Here is a 21,612-nt window from a genome sequence, read left to right as displayed (position 1 = left end):
GATATTTCCATATTCAACATTCTATTTTCAATGTACATTACAGTGGTCCTAGAAAGTTTGTGAACCATTTAGAATTTTTTGAATTTCTGCAAAAATTTGACCTAAAATGTGATCAGATCTTCGTCCTAGTCATATAAATAGATAAAGAAATCCCAATGAAAGAAATGCACAAAAGGATATACTTTTTCATTCATTTATTGATCAAAATTATCCAACATTAAATGTCTCTGTCGGAAAAAGTATGTGAACCTCTAGGATTAGCAGCTCAGTTAAGGGGACAATTAGAGTCAGGAGTGTCAATCAATGGGATGACAATCAGGTGTGAGTTTTGGTGGCACTGCCCTATTTAAAAAACATAAACCTGAGTCTTCATTACCAAAGTCTGGTCATCAGGCTGGAAAAGGTTAAATAAAAACCTTTAAACAATGATTTCTAAAGCCTTTGGGCTTCACCAATCCACTGTCAGGCAGATAGTGTACAATTGGGGAAAATTCAACACCACTGTTACTCACCCCAGGTGTGGTCATCTAACAAAAATCACTCCTAGAGCAAGGCGTATAATACTCCTGGAGATCACAAAGAACCCCAGGGTTAAGTCTAGGGATCTGCAGGCCTCTCTTGCACTGGCTAATGTCAGTGTTCATGGGTCCACCATCAGGCAAACACTGAACAAGAATAGTGTGCATGGGAGGATAGCAAGGAGGAAGCCACTACTCTCCAAGAAAAGCATTGCTGTCTATTTAAAGTTTGCTAAAGACCAGAAGACTACTGGAAAAATGTTCTGTGAATGGATGAGTCAAAAATAGAACATTTTGGCTTAAATGAGAAACGTTATGTTTGGCGAAAACCAAACGCCGCATTCCAACATAAAAACCTCATCCTAACTGTGAAACACGGTGGTGGCAGTATCATGGTTTGGGGCTGTTTTGCTGCCATGGGACCAGGACGGGTTGCCATTATTGACGAAACTGTGAATTCTGGATTGTACCAGCAAATTCCACAGGAGAATGTCAGGGTGTCTGTCCGTGAACTGAAGCTCAACAGAAGGTGGGTCTTGCAGCAAGACAACGACCCTAAACACACAAGTTAGTCTACCAAAGAATGGTTGAAGCAGAGGAAATTTCGCGTTTTGGAATGGCTGAGTCAAAGTCCAGACCTTAATCCAATAGAAACATTGAGGCAGGACCTGAAGAGGGGATTTTATGTTAGAAAGCCCACCAACATCACTGAAATGAAGCAGTTCTATAAGGAGGAATGGGCCAAAATTCCTCCAAGCCGATGTGTGGGACTGATCAAGTTACCATAAATGTTTGGTTGAAGTCATTGCTGCTCAAGGGAGTCACACCAGTTACCGAAAACATAGGTTCACATACTTTTTCCACCAAAGACATTTAATGTTGGATAATTTTGATCAATACATGAATGAAAACGTATATCCTTTTGTATGTTATGTGTTTTATTGGGGACTCTTTATCTACAGTATTTGTATGACTTAGATGAAGATCTGATCACATTTTAGGTCAAATTTATGCAGAAATTTAGAAAATTCTAAAGGGTTCACAAACTTTCTAGCACTACTGTAGATAGTTAAGCAAAGCTGCTCTGTGTGCATTAACATAGCTAAGGTTGTATAAATCATGCCTTGCAGTACTATAGGGATCATACTTTCTACATCAATTTCCTTCTTTTATTTTATTCAACCTATAACCTTCTAAGGGGGCTTTTCTTTTTGTCTATCAATTTTTCTGTGAATAATATATATAAAAAAACATTACCGGTGCATGTTTCCCACTCATAGCAGGTGTTATAGCCACAGGACTCTTTTTTCTCACTCCTGTCAGACAAACTGGCTCTGAATTTCGCCCAATTGAGGCTGAGCTCATCGTTATCACAAGCACCAGTCTTCAGGAAATGTAGCTGTTCTCCTTGACATCTCCCAGCATGAAAAGCACAGGATGATTTCATCACAGCACTGTCTGCTTGTACATCTAAGACACAGATGTCTTCTCTATAAGATCTGCAGAACAGAGGGACAAATAACATAGTTAAGGCACTAAGGTGGGAATCAATGTACAGCAGCTTCAGAGCACATATTTTCCTCTATATATTCTTACAATACACAGATATACAACATAACTGTCTAGAGGGTCTTTGGTAACCTAAAACACGTACAGTACTGTACATTGAATATTTAATTTTGTGCTATTGTTCATCCACAGCAATCCAAATGACGATGACCCCTGGTGACAGCTTCAGATTTAAAGTAATAAAAGAAATACACATAAAAGATTACTGCAGTTCACCACTACTTTATTCAAAACAATCTTGGAGAGAGTGTCAAGGGTTTTATGAGAAGCAGTATTTTATAAATCAATATTGTCTCATAGAAAAATCTGTCCTTGATTTTGTCTATAAGATAGTACCCACAGAGGATTTAAAAGACAATTTACAATTCCACATCTGTTACATTAACTGTGAAAAGATCAAAATTACACGTTGAGCACATTTCTTTACAAACATGAATGAATATCAAAATACAGATGCCTATAGTGCATTCACACTATATATATATGGGATGGATCTGTGTGTCACCTTTTGTTAAGAAACATGAGTACCTTGTTTAAAGAATAAAATATTTTTTTCTACTGTGATTAATGTGCAGTTCACATAGGTTGTAATTTTACTGTATTAGTGATTAATACTGAAAGATTGTATTGCCATATCCATACTGTATGTTACTTGATTAAATGTCTCATGAGATCAGTATGAATGTGATAAAAAAAAACATTCTTACTGGCAATCCTTTGTTGGGGACATGCAAACACATGTGGAGCCAGACTGTTTTTCCCCTAATTTGCAGCTCCCATCAGAAACAAAAGGCTTTTCTGTGGGTTGAGAAGAATATCATGTAATAAAGACTGAGTTTCAAAAAAGCAAACAAGAAAAACAAAAGTAATAGGCACTGCTAATTATTCTAAATAAGAAAAAGTAAAGCAAGTGACACATTAGTATTATAATACTGGTCCAAATACTAAGCTCAGGCTGTTTCAGGCAAAGTTAGGGGACTTTTATTTGGAATTGTTTACTTACATCATCAGATCAATTGACAAGAAAGATGAGAGATGAAAGCACTTAGTGGAGTTTTACTCCAGAAGCCTGGAGACAGACATGACAGACACCTGAAGGACAAGCTGAGCAACAGAGCCAAGCTAGAGGCTAAACACTCTGGGGACTGATTGAGTTTCACTGAGTGATAAAAACAGGCATGGAGAATGTCTACCAGGAACCTGTATTTTCAGTTTATTGTCTATATTTCAGCAGTTAAAATGGCTGCTTTGTAAAAGGGATGAAGAAAATAACCTTTACGTTTTGTAACTGAGGAGTAAAAAAAATCACATATTCGCTTTTTAAAACTGAGGAAAGAAAGATTAACCATCTAAGAAGGCTGGTTGTTTTTGGAAAAAAAAATACAACATTTCTGCTGATAATGGAAATGGATGATCTAGACAAATAGCTCTTACCAGTTTCACAGATTATCTGGCTGGGGAAAGAGGGTTCCCAGGAAAGACTTTTTCTACATTCGAAATAACTTGGTCCAGAAGGAGTGAGCCCCAAACCACAGCTGAGAAAAATGCTCTCCCCAATACTGTAATCCTCTTTAAAAGGAGTTATAGAAACTTCACTAGGCACAGCTGGTCTGCTGCAGGTCTTCTCTAAACAGAAGAAAGCATAACCAAAAATACTGTAAAACAAACATTTACTAATATAAGTGAAGAAACATTAAAATAACAGAATTCAGATGTTGGTGAAAGAAGAGCTGTTTATTACGCTTGCAAGAGGGAGAGTAGCTTACCAAAGCCAGTCTCTCCGAAAGATGTTGCTCAGCGCTTTTTATACACAGTAACAGACAAACTTCCTACCTCTAACATAGATTACCTAATCCCTGAAACGAATCATGAGTTTTCAGTCAAGCTTAGATAGCGGAAAACAACTCCTTATTGAGACTTTCGTTATTGCTTACATTTGCAAAACAAGACATTCTACTTTTCACTTTATTTAAGACATGAGCTGTACTTTTCCACTGACCTATAGATGCCCCCTGGTATGGTTCCACTTGCGAGGGTTAGAAGCAGTTAGTTTGATAGTTTTTATAAAATTTATTTAAGTCAGCAATATTCAGCCTTTACTGCTTTTTTAATTTATTAAAATTATGATCTGTTAACGCATAATTTTATGGAGCTCTAGCTGATCTGTCATTTTTTGTGAGAAATGCAGAGTTGCATTTATTTTATAGAAATCCTGTGAGCATACTGTACAATATTTATTTGGAAAATATAATTCACTTTTTAAACTCAAACGCCAGTATAAAAGTTCAACATGATACTTGAGGATGCAATATTTCAAGTACATGGTATCACTTTGTCCTAAACAGGAGTACTAAAAAGAACATTATTGAAATGAATGTGTTCATGGTATTCTGTACATTTCAATCTAAACCATGGTGGGTTCAATGGGCATTTATGCTGCGCATTGGTGGTGGTGGAGGGGATGATGCCATGCTGCCCTCCTCTCTTGACTCGCCCTGATACTGTTTCCTCACCGTAGTGTTCCAGTTGAACTGATCCCAAAGGACTGCCCTTTGTCCCTCTAAGCTTCGTCTTTCTCTTTTACTCCTACTGCAGTTTCCCAACTGTTCTGCTCTTCCACATAGCTATTCCTTTCGCATTTCACCTGCTCTTTTATTGTTGGGCATCCTACCTGCCCCATCGCTGTCTTTTTCAGGCCACTGACATTCATTCAGCTTCAGTCTGCATCAGATCCTGGCTTCTTGTTCAATCATCTGCCTGGGACCTTGCCCATTCTTTGTCACAGTCTGACCGGCATCCAGCTGGGTGTGGTAATCTCTCACATAAACTGTTCCACTCTCAGCCTAGTCTCAGTTGTGAGGGACCATCCATGATTTAAACATTTTTTTTTCCTTCTACGATGCTAAGAGCATTGTACTATACATTGGGGAGCTGCTAAAGCTGAATCAAATGTGCAAAGGTTTTTTGTTTAACAAAACTATTCTTACTGTTTTTGTACTCAAGGATGCGATTAACCATCCATCCTTATCTTTAAAGTTTCTGTCATATTCATATTGATTATTCCATTTTGATGCTTAAAGGGCTGCTAACCATTCTCCGATCACAAGGCTGGTTTTTCATTCATGATTTTCCTTTGTTCTTTCCGATGTTCCTTGCGAAATAAAAGACATCCCCAAGGAACTAACTTTTTCAAATCAACTTTAAAGCATATCCTGCAGCAATTATTGGGTATGAACCCCAGCCAGATACAGAATATACATGTTCCAACAATATATTCCAAATCCAGGAGTATTTTATGGCCACAGTAAAGTGGAAAACACTGTGCCAACCTTACACCTGTTCATTTTCTAAATCTCTAATTTCTTCTGGGGTTTCCACCAGCAGTTCCAGTGTTGTTTTCCTCAGTCAGTTGAAGCTCTCTATACCAATAATGTCTCTTTTCCTTCTTAATTATGCTTTGACCAAACCTACTAGTTTGGAAGTCAAAACCCTTATCTTGCCAATTTGTACTTTCCTGCATAGTGTATAAATATCAAGCTTCTTGCTTACTTGTTTTAATGTTTTTTCACATCTCTCCCCCACCACATCGTTGCCCTTGCAACAGCTTCCTGACTCATCCCTCACTGAAGACAGAAGTGTCATCCTTACAAATGGTCGTCATTGATTTCAAACTGAGAAGTTACCCCATTAAAGCCCACTATTCAAATTGCACTTCTTTCATGTCCTAATTACAGTAGGCTTTGTCCAAACTACTGAAAAGTGTTTATTTTCATGTTTCAAGTGTTGACTACTAAAGTCACTCTCAAACAAATTACAAAACAAAAGACATACCCCACAGAAAAGGCCACATTAATTATCTGACTTACTGATACATTGAACTGATTGCATTTTCCATGTGCCATCAGGTAGGCATGTGGTGTATGGATATCCATCTAATTCAAAACCAGTGACACAGACAAATTCATCATGTTCTCCAAAATCATATCTCTTCTTATTTATCTGCAAGCAAAGAGAAGGAACGTGAGCTCAATTCAAGCTATATATTGTCACATAAAGTGCCAATCGCAAAGAATTAAATTAAATCTTTTGCATGATTTACATTTGATCTTTTAAGTAGTAGTTGTAAACAAGTACAATATCTGTATAAAACAAAAATGGAATTATGATAAAATTATTTTTTCACCAACTGTTAAACTTTGCACTTATAGTGACATGCATATATTAGAATAAAACACTTGAGAAGCAAATACTATCCTTTTAATGCATTTAGAAATGCAGATTACAACAGTGAACAAAAACAAATCGTTCTATTTGAGCTGTAGGTGAAGTACAGTAGGTGATTTTTATTATACTCTAAACAGTTCTAAACTATAGCTTTTTGTAACATACAGCAGCTAATGTTTTGAAAACTTTGTTTCAATAAATATCAATAAATCACAGAACTATACATTTATTTAAAAGAATAGATTCAAAGAAATACTATACTGTACATTCAACCAAAGCTGCAAATGCGAAGTTCAATTGCAAACTTCATATGGTGTAAGAAAAGTCTGTGTAGCAATGGAGATCATTTTCATTTCTTGCACAAAATGAATGATCTTCAGTTTTGGAAATAACTACAAAACCTAAATTATCCGAACAGTTAAAATCTGTTTGTGCAGTTGGACCCAGGGTTTGCTGTATCGTCTCTCAGGTACAGTACTTAAGTGCCTGATTCCTATAGCCCACATGAGTAGCAGACAAGCCCAAAGAACCAAAAGACAACAACATTGGAGATTTTAATGTTCTTAGTCCACCTCCTTTGGAGCAACATCATATTAGCTTTAACAAACACATAACATTTAACTTAATACGTGAGAATCTCTATTATTTTACTCATGAACAAGGATCTTGTTTTTAATATTCTTTGTTAAATGATCAGGTATTACAAGTGCAGTGATCACATTCTATCCAATTTTACAGATGTTATTGTAATTTTATGAAATTCTAGCCTTTTCACAGAAATTCTGTTCACAGAAAGACAAGCTTATCATGTCTTGTTCCTCAGACCCACAAACACAGGTTTTTGTGTGAAGAGAGCCCTGACTTGCTACCATTAAAACTATAAAAACAGTGGGGCTTGGCTTTATAAAATCAATAAATAAATTGTTTAAGAAATGTTGCATATTAATGAAATGTCACTAAAGACTGGGTGGCAAGGTGATTCCTGGGTTTCATTCTGTCCTCTGGTGTCTGTGTGGAATATATAGATTCTTTGATGTTTGCATGGATTTTGTCCAAGTCCTCTACTGTATATCTATATCTATAGTCCTTTATGTCCTCTCATCTTCCAAATATATGCTGACCAGGTTGGATTGGCTCTTCCAGAATTGTACTTGGGATCCAAGGGATGAGCTGTATTGTGGTTTCAGACCCATCTTACACCTTTTTGGTAAGGGATAGCTGATGGTTTGCTTTACTGCTGACATGATTTCAGCATAAAAAGCTCTTTTCATACATCACGCTTTTGAAGTGTATCTACTAATTAAGGAAAAACCCAATGATTGCCTGAATTTCTATTTATTGCAAAGACCACATAATTGTGTGTCATGATTGTCTGAGTCCTTGTGCATCAGACTGGAAAAAATGGTAAAGCTCGCTGAAATGGGTACACAGATGCTTTGATTGATAGACTCACTCTTAGGTAGCTGTTTTCTGGCAGGTTGGGCCGTGAACAACCAGACTTGCCCTTTTCAGGTGGGACATCAGTCTCTTTTTCTCCTTCATTATCATGAATACACTCAGCTTTCCTAGAAGATGACAAGTGCCCATGAATTTTACATTAATTGTGTACAAAAACCCCTAGAGGTACTGTATCTAGAAGAAATTCTGGGAAATAAAATGAAGATTCAGTCATCCAGATCGCATCGCCTGATGATTTTTATATTTCGGGTGTTGCCAAATGGTTTTCTTATCTATAAGAAGTGGCTATTAGATAATTTAATTAAAGCTGAAACCCTTATCATTAAAGCTGTAACGTAATGCCAGCTATCTTTAAAACAAGTGTCAAAAGAACAGGGATTCCTTGTGAAGATGGGAAATAAAGGTACTGTCTTACTGCTGGAAAATGGAGATGAAACATTCTTCCTCTTCCTGACTGTCACCTTCACAGGGCTTACCACCCAGCAGAGGGGAAGGGTTGTTGCACTGCCGTGTCCTCTTCCTCTTCGTAGAGGAATCACAGGTGCTCCATGGTGCCCAACAGCTCCAGTATCCATCCACAGCATCTGTGAAGAACAGCTGTTCACTTAAAAAGAACACAGGCAGAAAGCGAAACAAAGCACTGAAGCCTAATGACCTCGTGAGCAAATACATCCATTCTCCTCTTAAGAGTCGAGAGAATAAACAGTACTGTCAATCACAGAAGCTGAATTCAGACGAAAAACAAACAACTAAAGTTGAAAACGGATCAGGGCTCAAGGAGCAGTACCTGAGGTATAATCAGGTGCCCGTTTCTCACAGTTATCTCCATAGGTTCCGCTCTGACAGATACACAAGCACTCAGTGCCTGACAGAACAGGCTTGGCATTGTTGGGGCAGGGTGCACACTTGCATGAGTCAAAGTCTTCCAGGTATTCAACAAGAGCCTTCTCTAGGTTCCTCCTCTTTGTCAGCGCACAAGGAATGCCTCTCACCAACTTCAGGATGGGGGTCAGCTGCCAATCAGAGGCACAAAGATGTATTTCAGCAGTTATCAATGTGAACCCAACAGAGTAGAACATTAAATTTATATTTTTTTCCAAATTCGAAGACTTTTTATCTTATTCTTTGTTATCCTTATGTGAATAACCATGAAAAATAAATATCTGGTAGTGAAAAGTACATGAAGCTATATTGCTTAATGTACGTTTTACATTTATAATGTGAAAGCATAAATGTAGCTATTACAGGCCATGTTTTTAAAGTCGCAGGCATTCTGAGAAAATGCCTCAGCCTGAAGTAGTGAGAAGTAAATGTGACTCACGCATTGATGTGTCAGAAAATGAAGACAGATCTATATGAGGGTGTCTAAGGTTATTAAAAAAGGCATTACATTCCGCACAGGAATTTTGTTTGTGGCTCATTTAAATAATTAAGCCTTTACAATTTCACACTGTTACAATGAAAAATAATTTTCTCTTTGTCTTCCAGGCTGGATGATAAATTCTAGAGTGAGGTGACTATCATAAAACTTACATAGAACTTACTTAAAGAGAACATGGGGTAGAGGGAGATCTAGGCTGAGGAGCCATCTTTAGGTGTGAAGATCAAGTTCACATGAAGAGGGCTCCACAGCTACAACATTGTATTTTTTCTTCTCATTTTTCATTGTGAAATTAACCTCTGTTTATTCCTTTGCACATGGTACTGTATGTCAATACAATTCCCCACTCACAGACTTATCTGCCAAATCTAAACCACCAGTTAGGCTAGGCTCCAGTTATTTTGCTGCATACCTTTTAAATGTAATGTCCTTTTTGGCTAAAACAATTGAGTTGTGAAATTACTGAGCTTTGTGTTAAAAAACAAAACAAAGACAATGTGCAATAAGGGAGAGGAGCACAATACTCATACAGACATGGGCATAATAAAATTGCTCTATGTGTAGGACAGTACCTCATATTCCACAAACACTGGATTATCCTTGGTTGACTCCATCCAGTTCTTGAATACAGTGTCTTCTGGAAGTACTCCCTTCTTTTCCCAAGCCAAAGCAGCTGCGTACTCTGCCCTCCCACCCACCACCATGGACATGTACTTCTCAGATGCCTTCAGAAAGGAACCTCAGAGCAGAAAAAACTGGTGTCACGTCACTCATCAATCTTAAAGGGGAACTACATACCCAATTTCTCAGACTAGTTATTAAATCTCAGTAACAACATTATTTCATTCATTTAAATTTCTCCCAGCCAAGCAGCTCAATGTCAGTTACACATTTGACAAATTTTGCACAACACTGTTAACTTTTTGAAAGGACTGTAAGTTGCGGTGTTGTCACAAACTCACATTCAAGTGCCCATGAATTCTGACGTGATGTGGCCCTTCCTGCTCACTAATCACTGTAATGTCTAATGTAATGGAACATACTACCGAATACATACAGGTTATGCAGTAGATATTTCACTGCAGAAATGTTTCAATGTGATCTGCATTCAGAGATAACATGTAAGTAGTATGTGTCGGCAAAACCGTCTTGAAATCAACAGCAATATTTCTATTGGATTAAAAGAGATGTTTTCACAAGCCTGCTTGTTTACAATGTAATAAGGCCACAACATGTCACTGGAAGTCTTTTTGCCTCATTCTGAATTGCAGAACATGGTGCTGCACATACAGTACCTGGAAATTCCATCCATTTTGTCATGTAAAGTGGAGATTTTACAAGTTACTATGTGTATTTTACTTTTATTGTGGTTTGAAATGCACTCATCAATCATGCTGATTCTTCCTAACCCTGACATATAAAAATTGTGTTGCAGTTCCCTTTTTACTGTTCTTCACAGAGTGGTATTTTTCTACCAGTAGGTGTCAGGATAAAGTTTCCCTTCTAAGAAATCAGCATGCAGTATGAAGCTGATGTATATTACATGTGCACAGGATAAAGATTATAGCAAATCATAATTCTGCAGACAGCATTCAGGTCTTTACACTTAAAGGTCAGATGACATTTTAAGAGACCATAGGAGTTGTCACAACATTTCATCACTAAATCTTCACATCTTCATTGTTAATTCACTAATACACGATTTCAAAAGCTAGTCATGAAGGTTTACAAGGTTCTTGCCTTAGTAAAAACAAGGACAGAATACTGGCTACTGAATACTTGCATTAAGAGGACATCAGCAGTGGAACTACAACACAAGTTGAAAAGGTGTGTCAAATAATTGTGGCATGCTCTATACTATATGTACAGTACAATAAACAGTATTTGTCAGCACTGAAAACACTTCTTTTAGAAAACACTTCTTTGTCTTTGACTTGCAATGTAATTCTGTACAATGGCAAGAATTCCTCAAAGTCTTCAAAGATATTTGTATACCACGCACAAAGGAAGAGGCATATGGATATCTCCTTTTGAACACGATACTCTAGATTAATAACTATGACTTTTTATTTTTATTTTATATTATCTTGTTTATATATAAAAAAAACAGGCTTATATTTAATAATGTATGTACTGTAAAAAGTTGTCGGCCAAATTTGTAATATGAACATTAATAATGTCACCAGATATATTGAAGAGAAATACTTAATTTGCACTTTTTGTAGTAATAATAATGGAGAACACCAATAAATAATAATACATACCTTCATATCTTTCCGACATCTTATTTGTAATGCATTTTGTTCTGACCGTTGTTCTCTTAAAAAAAAAAATTCTTCTGCTGGTCTCAGATCTGATACAATCGGTGGCCTCGCTATCTGTGAAACCTACAGATTGTAAAGTACAACAATATTGAAATTAGCTCTTGTGTAGCTTAAAAATGGTGAACATTCAAGCCCTTTTACTATGCCCTTATTTGGGGGTCAAGAAGAGCTACTTCTTCGTAGTGACCCCTGGGCAACGTCTCTGACAGCAAAAAGCTCTTCAAATCGAATTTACCATGGAATGCTTACCAGTAATGAATTGTACTCTGCAAGAAGAAAATAACCTAAGGTGCTTTTAAGAACCTACAGGTCCGTGCATCCTGCAAATCAACATGGAAGGCCTAACTAGAGCCAAGAGCACAACGCTCAAGTGATCCTTCTTCAAGAGACTCACACCAGAGACGACAGCAATATCAAGATATACGGCTACCACCTCATAGGTGCCATCCATCATGCGCACCATGGAATGGCTACCCTAGTAAAACTTGACAAAAATGCAAAGCACGTAGCCCAGTCACCGGACGAAGATACTACATAGTGGATTGCTATTGAAATAGAAGGCCTTGCTATTGTCAATATCTACAAACAACCTAGTACCCAGTTCTCCAGTCTTCCAAGCTACCCGCATCCTGTCATCTATGCTGGTGATTTCAATTGTGAACACACCAACTGGAGCTATCGAAAGAGCACACCAGAAGGCGAGGCCCTAGCTGACTGGGCATCCATTCAAGGTTTAACTCTGCTGTTCAATGAGAAACAAGCCAACATGTTCTTCTCTGGTAGGTGGCAAAGTGGAACAAACCTGGACTTGGTGTTATTCAGCCCAACAAACAACCACATGCCTTCACCACAACGCTCAGTGCTAGGCAGATTTCTGAACTCGCAGCACAGACCAGTAGTAATGTTCCACCAAGCACTTGTGACACCAACTCCAAGTCTTCCATCCGTTCGCTAATTGCAAATTGGACCAAATTCATCAAAGAAACCAGCTCCTTTCCGCTTAAACTTCCAGATCCAAATTCAACTGATGTTAACGACTTCGAAAGACCTACATTCCTGGCTGGGATGAAGAATGTAAGAACAGCCTCTGAACTTGAGTCAGCAACCACAACCGAAAGAGCGCAATCCAACGGCTTGACTCTAGTCGAATACCTGGACAACAAAAGGAAACAAGAGTGGAACAACACGGTCTCTGAAATCGACATGAAGCACTCCAGTAGAAGAGCCTGGCAAACCATCAACGGACTGACTGGCCAAAGCCATAAACCACAAATCCAAAACCAGGTCAAAGCCAAAGATATCGCAAAGGTGCTTGTTGACAGTGGCAAACCAACCCACATAGACAAGCGATTTGCCAGGAAATTTAAACAAGAGATTCACGACAGCTGGTGAGCCAGCTCAGGAGATGAAAACAGCTACAGCAGCTTCACCTTTCCTGAACTGATTGCAGCGATTTCCACCCTCAAGGCAGGGAAAGCTCTTGGACCGACCACCTGCATCCTGAACAGCTTACCCACCTCTCTGCACCTGCCTTAGAATGGCTACTAGCATTTTTCAACAACTGCCTATTACTAAAGAAAATGCCTAAGATCTGGAGAACAGCAAAAGTCATCCCTATTCTTAAACCAAACAAACCACTTGAGGACCCATAAAGCTACCGGCCAATCAGCCTCCTCTGCATCACCTTCAAGCTTATGGAAAGGCTAATATACAACAGAATAAGCTCTATTGTAGACCCACAGCTCCCAAATGAACATTTTCCGACCAGGTCTGTTGTATGGTCGTCGATATCGAACAATGCTTCCAAGAAAAAAAGAAAGCAGATGCTGTTCTTGTGGACTTAACAGCAGCTTATGACACGGTCTGGCATAAAGGACTCATACTCAAACTGCTTCGTATCATCCTGAACAAGAAAATGGTCCTCTTTATCCAAGAACTAATCTCTAACAGATCATTTACCTTAACACTGGGCAACGACACCTCCAGGAAATTTTACCTTAAGAGTGGCGTCCCACAAGGCTCGGTGCTGGTGCCAGTGCTATTTAACATCTACACAGCTGACATGTACAACTGCCAAAAAGTACATATACGCAGACGACATTGCTATTATACATTGCTCCACGGACATCAAAGCAATAGAAACTACACTATTGACTGACCTGAACAAGCTGAACTGCTACTTCAAAGACTGGAGGTTTAAACTTAGCATCACCAAGACAGTGAGCAGCATTTTCCACCTCGCCAATCGCCTTACTAACATAACAATCAATGTCAAGTGCTAAGACAAAACAATTCCATTTGAGAAAAGCCCGAAATATCTAGGACTTGTCCTTGAATGCTCACTGACCTTCAAGTGACATCTCGAACAAACAGCAGCAAATATCCAAGCAAGGAAAAACTCCTGCGAAGACTAGCTGGCACTAGCTGGAGTGCAAATTTAACCCTCTTACGCACCTCTATGCTTTCTCTATCCTTTTCGGTACCTGAATACTGCTCTCCTGCCTGGCACAACAGCAGCCACACGAAGAAGGTAGACACAACCCTGAACAACAGCATGCGCATTATCACCAGGTGCATTAGACCTATGCCAACTGAACTGCTACCTACCCAGACAAGCCTGGGTCAAGCAGAACCGACTAAGAACCGGACATGGCCATTTCCATATAACTATGCAACCTCTGCATGTTAAGCTCATACAAATAATAATATGCCCTTATTGTTTATCAGTAGTATCCAACATCACATAAATACTTGTGTGGGTCTTAATTTGGATGATTTGCCTAATTAAGGCAAAGTCAGAATTTTTACAGCAATTGTGATTGCATTTTTTTTTTATATACAGCTCTTATACCAATGCAGTAGAGGCTTTCTTATAATGTACCTTTTTCAGTCGTACGAAAAATAAGAAATACTATTTTTTTACTCAAGGCACTGTATTTCTTATTAAAGGCAAATATATATATATTTATTTTACATCCCCTAAATTGGTGTCACTCATTTCATAGTATATGACTCTGCTTTATAGCTTCAGCAAAACTCCCTTGGCAGAGAGTGAGACACATAGACATGCTCCTCTGACAAGCCCACCTGCAGAGCCATTTGTCATTTTACACACTACAGGCTCTGCAGCATCTCACAGGAGAGTTACTACCAACAGAGAGGCTGTGTGTCTCAGGCTGAAATGACTGCAAACCTGCAGGCACCCTGACACTCACAGGACTCACTGTTTGTTGGACAGCTGAATGACCCATGACTCTCTAATCCCAGCCTTACTCAAGTCTGTGCCAATTATGATCAGTTGACTAGTGATGTAACCAACACCTGAACCAGCAACAGGAGGGCCTATCAGACCATGGCTCTGATAAAAAAAACATCTTTCTAAAAGAGAGTAGAGACTAATCTGGTCAGTTGCTACTTACCAGAATTTTTTAGTTCTTCCCGGTCATACTGGTAAAGGATGTCATATCTGCCCCCCAGTGTTCCAGAGGAAAAATAATGGGTTCCAAAGAGCTGAAATATTTTAATATATAATGCATAGTTGTAGTCCAGGGGAAGACTGTTCAAGGCCCTCAGGAATGGATCAGACAAGTAAAGGTCAGATGACTTCATCCTGAACGAGGACACTCCTACCACATGATGAACACGGAAGAATTTGGAATCCTTTTTGGGAAAAGAATGACATCATAAAATAATGTCAAATGGCTATTTACAGTATAATAATTAACTAAAAGTCTATGCAGATGTATTTTGCTTATTAACATAAAATGTCTATTGTTTAATTATTTCAGGGAAGAAAAGCACTTCATAAATACTCCTGATTAAACGTTCATAAATACAGGAGATAGATCCATAAATTATGGATTTTTACATTCGAATATATTAAAAGATGCAGGCAAAATGCATGAGATACTGTACATGCTAATAAACAATTTATTAATAAATGTAAGCCAAATGTGTTCTATGATGTTATATGATGATATAAAACCGACAAACAATAACATGTACAGTACATTGTTGGACATTTCACAAATGTTTCCTACAAAAAGGGTGGAATTATACACAATTATCTCCAACAAAAAGAATAGAAGCAATTACTGTTTACTGAAGAGTATAAATGCACAAATCAGAACAAACCGCAAACAGAATTTAATTTCAAAAGTTTAACTCATTTCTTCAGGCATGTTTCAAGGAAAAAAAAGCATACTGTATGTTTTTTCAGTTAACATCATTACATCATTTGACAAGCGATAATTTGATAAGCGATACTCGCTTATCCTGTTTACTATTCTTTAGATAAAAAAACATATTTTTTCAAATAAATCAATTAAATCTTAATAAAGCTTGAGCTGAATTTGAATTCACAAAATTAGAATTTTGCTTAAAATAGCAAAAAAGCAACAAAATACTAAGCTCCCCTGAAGTGATTTCAGAATTTTTTTGTACAATTGTTCTGTACTGCATCAAAAACATGCACATCATCCTTTCATTGACTTACTTTCTTTTGGGATGCTTTCACAGCTGTCCTGAAGAATGAGGAGCCCCATGAATTTTGTTTGGTGCGTTTGGAGAATAGTAGCGGAATTCCTCGAAATTCTGATCTTGTTCCAGAAAAACTGGAACTGGTCGATTGTTCTGAGGCCAGATTGACAGGATTGGTATCTGGCTCAGACTCTATTTTATAATCCTCAAGTTTTTCTACCTGGAACAACAAAAAAGTCATGTGGAGGAATATTCCTATTTTCCTTACATGTAATACATAGTATCACTCTGATCATTTTTTTCATCCATCATTCCCAGAAGTCATGATAGTCTGTGTTCTCTTATTCTAGTCTATGAACCTACTGTAAATGAAACTATTATCTTCTAGATTACAGTGGATATCTGTATTATCTTGACATCATAGAACTAATTATGTAAAAGGTACATACAATTTATGGTACAGAGATCCTATTACAGAACCACAACAGTTTATTGACAAGTAACTTGTGCGATTAAATCGTTTTGATCATTTTATAATCAAATATAGTGGGGAAACTCCATGGGTAGCCTTATTTATCAGATATTGATTTTTTGTATTTTCTTTAAATTTGATTGATATTTAAATATTGAAGTCTTTTTGTTGCTTTTGCATCATTTTCTTTCTGCAAAGTATCAGTAACACAGTCACGTACCTTGAAAACAACATTTTCTATATTTGCTGGCAGTCTATAAAATTTCCTGTCTTTGCTTCTGGTCAGGTTGCACTGACCCCCGTAGAACGTGTTGTCAAGAACCTCACCTCGGATCTCTTCAGCCATAATATCAAACCTAAGTGAAAGTCTTTACTGTAGTTAAAGTAATCAAAGGGCTAATCTGGAGTCACCATTGAGCCAGAAAAACCCCCATCTGAGCCCAGTAAAAATTCAGCATACAGTAGTTTACAAGACAGGAAAACCCTAGACTGAGTGGTGACTAGTTTTCAGCACAGTACATGTTCAAGTATTCAAGGAAAGCAACCCAGTAAATTCACAATGAAGTGCTGATGTATTTGTAAAAAGAGTAACTGGCAAACATTTGCCCACAGTATTTTGGGTATTGGAATTAAATTTTATACATACAGTACAAATCGACTGGGCCAGTACAGTACAGTTCACCTGGAATCTCTAAAAAGTCAGAGTGTGTTTTGACTCTTGGTATAAAAGGCTGTGTCTCTTCTACTGTTCTTATGTTTTATACTCACCCACTGCCCATCAGCTGAACATTTGGGATGGTTTCAAATCTTTGATTGCAGACTTTTTTAACACCTGCACAGTACTCCTCATCTGACCTGTCTCCACAGTCATTTTCATCATTGCACTCCAACGTCTGGGGAATGCAGCGACCTCAAGCACACAAATCATTGTACCACAGATTAAACAATAAACAGCTAGCTTCTTTAAGTAGCTTTTAAGTACAGCAGGATTGTAAAGGTAACCACCATAATGATTGGGACACAACAGCTACAGCTGTCAGACATCTACGTTAAACAAACAGAGTGGAGGGCCAATATAATCATTGAGTGTCACGACCACCCCGTGCACGGAGGATTGAGCTCCGAGCATCTGGGCATTGATTTCTGTTTAACGTCTCTTAAACAGCACCACTCAGTGTACAAACCTTTAAAGGGAGAACCTGTAGCGGCGAGGCTTAATAATAAGGCAGAATTAAGTGTTTCTGAGCTTCCCAAATGAGGCCCCATTTCTCTGTTCATCTCTGTGGTGCAGCCACAGAGAAACCATTCATGCAAGATGTTTTCTTTTGATTAGGACAGCTCCCAAAGGGGGATGCACTTAGCTAAGCCTGGCTATCATGATCAATGGTCATCCATTGGCGCCTATCTGTCTAGGGAGTTCCAGTTGGACATCTGGACTGCATTACTAAGTGTCAGGAGTAAGTGACTCATATCTCACCTTGATCAACCAATCAGGGACTGGTAGGGCCGAGTAACCCACGTGGGACTCTGATGCCCATGGAACTTTCAGCCAATCAATGAGCTGAAGTTCCTCCAGGTAAAAACAGGCAACACAGAGAGCCTGTTAGATTCAGATGGAGATTCAGATTCAGATTCAGATTCAACAAGATTCAGTAAGATTCTAAAAGGAATTCAAAGGAGAATCCCAAGGGCAGGACATTCTCGCAGCGCGCCATCCTGAGACTCAGCCCGGACAACCACGGAACGGCCAGTGTGTCCGAGTGCCAGAACTTTCCTTTGTTCTAAGAGTCTAGAGTGGAGGTTGCCAGAGAGTAACCAGCAGCAGGCCTCGTGAACAGGTCGGAACTGTGGACAGCTGAATCACTATTCAGATCTAGCTCCTCATCAGGAACGAACCGGTCCTCTTCCTGACTTGCTGGGACCCACAGTCATCTTTTCTCCTGTGCACAAACTTTGCTAGTTAAAGCCAACACTAACTAGCCGGTCAGTGAGCAACAGCAGCGCACCGTCGCAAGCCGCACAGCACAGCCTGGCACCGAGCCAGAGAGCGCAGATTGGACAGCAACAGCCTGCAACTGTTTCTTTGTGCCCGCAGGAGATCTGAATCCCCAAAGATTGGATGAGTATTCAACTTCAATGCATTACAGCTCGAGAATTCAATTGTTATCCCAACCAGTTGATATCAATTTAATTCCTAAGAGTTATGTACTTGTTGTGAGTATCGAATGTAGAAGTTATAACCAAGTTCATTTACGAAACGGTCTTAATGAATGATATACTGAACGTATGTCCTCTTGATATATGTAACACTTTGTAACTGACTGAATATATACCTTTTGTATTCTGATAACCCTCTCGATAAGATCTGTTAGGTTTATATGCATATTCTATGTATTAATAAATGTATCCTCGTGTATTAGTACCTGTGTGTGCGCGTTGTTTGAGTTATGTCGCATGGTTGGATTCTAAAGCCATCAAAAGAATCAACTTTGTGATTTACTGCTACAATTAATAATTGTCTCAGTAAATGCCCAAACCCTACAGAACTGGTGCCTTCAGAGAGCCACTATGATTACATATTTGGCGTCCCTGAACTGGTTTTCCCTACAAACCAGACCGACCATACAGTTTGCAAATTCAACAGAAGTCTTGAGATTTCATATCCTTTCTCTAAAGTTGTGTAAATGAAATATATAAAATGAGTGGCCTGGCATCTCATCATCACTTTCTAACAGTACTTGTTTCAAGAGGTGAATAAGTTACACAATGAAGATACCCTGTAAATGATAGACATGTATTATGTTAACTGTATGCTGAATTGTCGTTATTACAGTTCTGCTGATTAAATACAGTACATAAAAAGAACAAAACAAAACAGCCTGGGCCTGTTTGATCACTTCTATTACAGATTCTTCATACCATTTTTACAGGAGAACTTTGTGCTGCAGTCCATCTCTTTGATGCTGCAGAGCTCTGTTGGGTAACAATTTCTTTCCTCAGTCAGTATCTCACTGCAGGGCTGGCCCTTAAACTGTGTGGGCCTCAAAAGGTGCCTTGTCCGAAACTGCAGAAAACATGTTAGACTACTGTGTTAAACAATCTATTCCGTCATTTATTCATTTAGTTTTTTTTTTCTCTAAGCTCCCACTTTCTACTCTGAATAAATTAAACCAATGCCCTGGAACAGTTTTAAAAGTTATTTGTGTAAGGACAATAATAACAATATTGTACACTGTGTTACACTTGTGTACTGTTCTGACAGTACTGACAGTATACAATATTCCTTACTTTGCTGCTACAGTGTACACAGTTTGTTTGTGTTGAGACACTGACCTCCTGTGGCTATTCACATTCATGCGACTGCTGGAAGTCATTTTTTAAATAAAAATATAATTTTTTATTAGTATTAATATTATAGTTTTTCGTTTTTACACTTGATAGTATTAAGAATCATGTTATACCACATACTTTTGTGTAAGTAAATCAGCTTTCGTAGTTTACCTTCTTTCTAGCGCAAGGAGAACACTGAGACCAGAGTCCATAATCCCCTAGCAGACAGTTGATGGGACATGCTTCCTGATTGCATGCTCTGGTTTCAGAGAAGGTGCAAAGCTGGGAACAGTAGTTTTTGTGGTAATAATCATTGTAGACCTTTTCCCTAGAGAGAATATGAAACCATAGTTGAAATTAGCCTCTTTAGTTAAATTGACCTGACATGCTTTTTGGGATTCATTATAAATCCTTGCAAGGATATTCACACTACAGAAGAAAGTTTAATATGCCATAGAGTAAACTATGGTAAACAAGTGTAACAGGACAATATCATAGACTGGTGAGGGATCTGTTCTGTAAATTTGTTTGATCAGATTAACACTGACACACTGCTGTTAAACCCTTGAGCTCTTCATTCAGATTGTTCCAATAGGCATGCTGCTGTTCTTATAGCAAATGAGAATTTATTCACATTTCTTGTTTGTTCCCTCTAATTATTTCATCCTTCCATTTTCTAACTACTTTTTTCAATACAGGGTTGCAGGAGAGTTGAAACCTATCTTGGCAAGCAAGTAGCTCAAGGCAGGATACACCCTGGCTGAGGTCATTACTTACATTAAGGATGAAATTTAAATTTCCAAATTTAAAGTAATCCAAAATAACTACAAAAGATTGTAGTCTAAAAATAAAAGTGTGTAATTTACAAGTCCTTGCCAGGGCTCTTTAGCATCAAGAGTTTGATGATCTTTACTGATGCCAATCTGTGTGCTGAGTGTTCACATACTGTAGGTGAATGAAAATTCATGTAAAGTAGCTGGAAAATGCTGAGTCACAGGTAGTAGATGAAGGAAAAAAAGCAAATGGTAAAGGCCTCATGTGTGAAACACAGACTTTCCCTCCAATGTTATAGAACTTAAATACCCTGGCTTTAACAACAGATGCCTAATACTGATATGTTCACATGCTAACATTGTTTTTCCTATAGAAAAACAGATATACTGTATAATGCTTAGGTGATTATTAACACATAAGTTCTGCGATTGACTCTCATTAGAGGATTGTAGAGCTTATTTAGAATTGAAACTGATTACTTTCACAAGGATCATGACTGAAGTGTAAGACACAAGCTCAAAAATTGACTTCTAAAGCAAAACTGTCAAAAAACAGTTTTAATGTTTAATGTGAATAGTTTCATGTAATTTTAAAGAACAAACAAAATACAAAACCCCTCTGAGAGATTAAAATCTGATATAAAACAATAAATTGGATGGCAAAGGTGTAAGAAGCCTCCACTGACAGTGAAGTGAGAATGTTTTGGCAGATTAAAATCCACATTATTATTTAAAAAGCTACAATACCACTGTGTCTGTGTATTGAATGTGTTGATCTGTCTGTACAACTGAACTATAAAAGTGAATAAAACAATTTAGAAGTAAACATGATTAAACTGAATAAGAAGGAGATAATGGTAGCACAGTGGTTAGCATTGCTGTCTTGCAGTATTGGGGTCCTGGGTTCAATTTCAGAACCAGGGTGTTTTCTGCTTGGAGTTTGTACAGTATGTTCTCTCTGTGTTCACATACTGTAGGTTTCCTCCTACAGTCCAAAGATGTACTGGTAGATTAATTGGCTTCTGGAAAAGATTGCGCTAGACATTAATGTGTGTCTGTGTTTTTATCTGCCTGCACTGCAGTG

At 38.1% G+C, this 21,612-nt stretch overlaps 1 protein-coding gene across 2 annotated transcripts in view; it reads right to left on the bottom strand.

The window, feature by feature from the left end:
• The window catches only part of c6.2 (complement component 6, duplicate 2), a 65,023-nt gene that overhangs the window by 762 nt on the left and 42,649 nt on the right, over positions 1-21,612 (bottom strand). For both annotated transcript variants that reach the window (XM_069187207.1, XM_015368178.2), the window contains 15 exons: positions 19,927-20,083; positions 19,345-19,489; positions 17,194-17,335; positions 16,646-16,781; positions 15,970-16,173; positions 14,894-15,134; positions 11,415-11,537; positions 9,723-9,889; positions 8,557-8,782; positions 8,185-8,353; positions 7,765-7,876; positions 5,954-6,086; positions 3,522-3,713; positions 2,795-2,885; positions 1,776-2,017 (listed from right to left, as the gene is read on the bottom strand). In XM_069187207.1, coding sequence (XP_069043308.1) covers positions 1,776-2,017; positions 2,795-2,885; positions 3,522-3,713; positions 5,954-6,086; positions 7,765-7,876; positions 8,185-8,353; positions 8,557-8,782; positions 9,723-9,889; positions 11,415-11,537; positions 14,894-15,134; positions 15,970-16,173; positions 16,646-16,781; positions 17,194-17,335; positions 19,345-19,489; positions 19,927-20,083 — 2,480 coding nt within the window. The remainder of the gene's footprint in view (positions 1-1,775; positions 2,018-2,794; positions 2,886-3,521; positions 3,714-5,953; positions 6,087-7,764; positions 7,877-8,184; positions 8,354-8,556; positions 8,783-9,722; positions 9,890-11,414; positions 11,538-14,893; positions 15,135-15,969; positions 16,174-16,645; positions 16,782-17,193; positions 17,336-19,344; positions 19,490-19,926; positions 20,084-21,612) is intronic.

Source organism: Lepisosteus oculatus, chromosome 3 (assembly GCF_040954835.1).
Source record: "Lepisosteus oculatus isolate fLepOcu1 chromosome 3, fLepOcu1.hap2, whole genome shotgun sequence".
Classification (NCBI taxonomy): domain Eukaryota; kingdom Metazoa; phylum Chordata; class Actinopteri; order Semionotiformes; family Lepisosteidae; genus Lepisosteus; species Lepisosteus oculatus.
The sequence above is the reverse complement of the archived record's forward strand: the minus strand, read 5'-3'. Positions and strand labels throughout refer to the sequence as shown.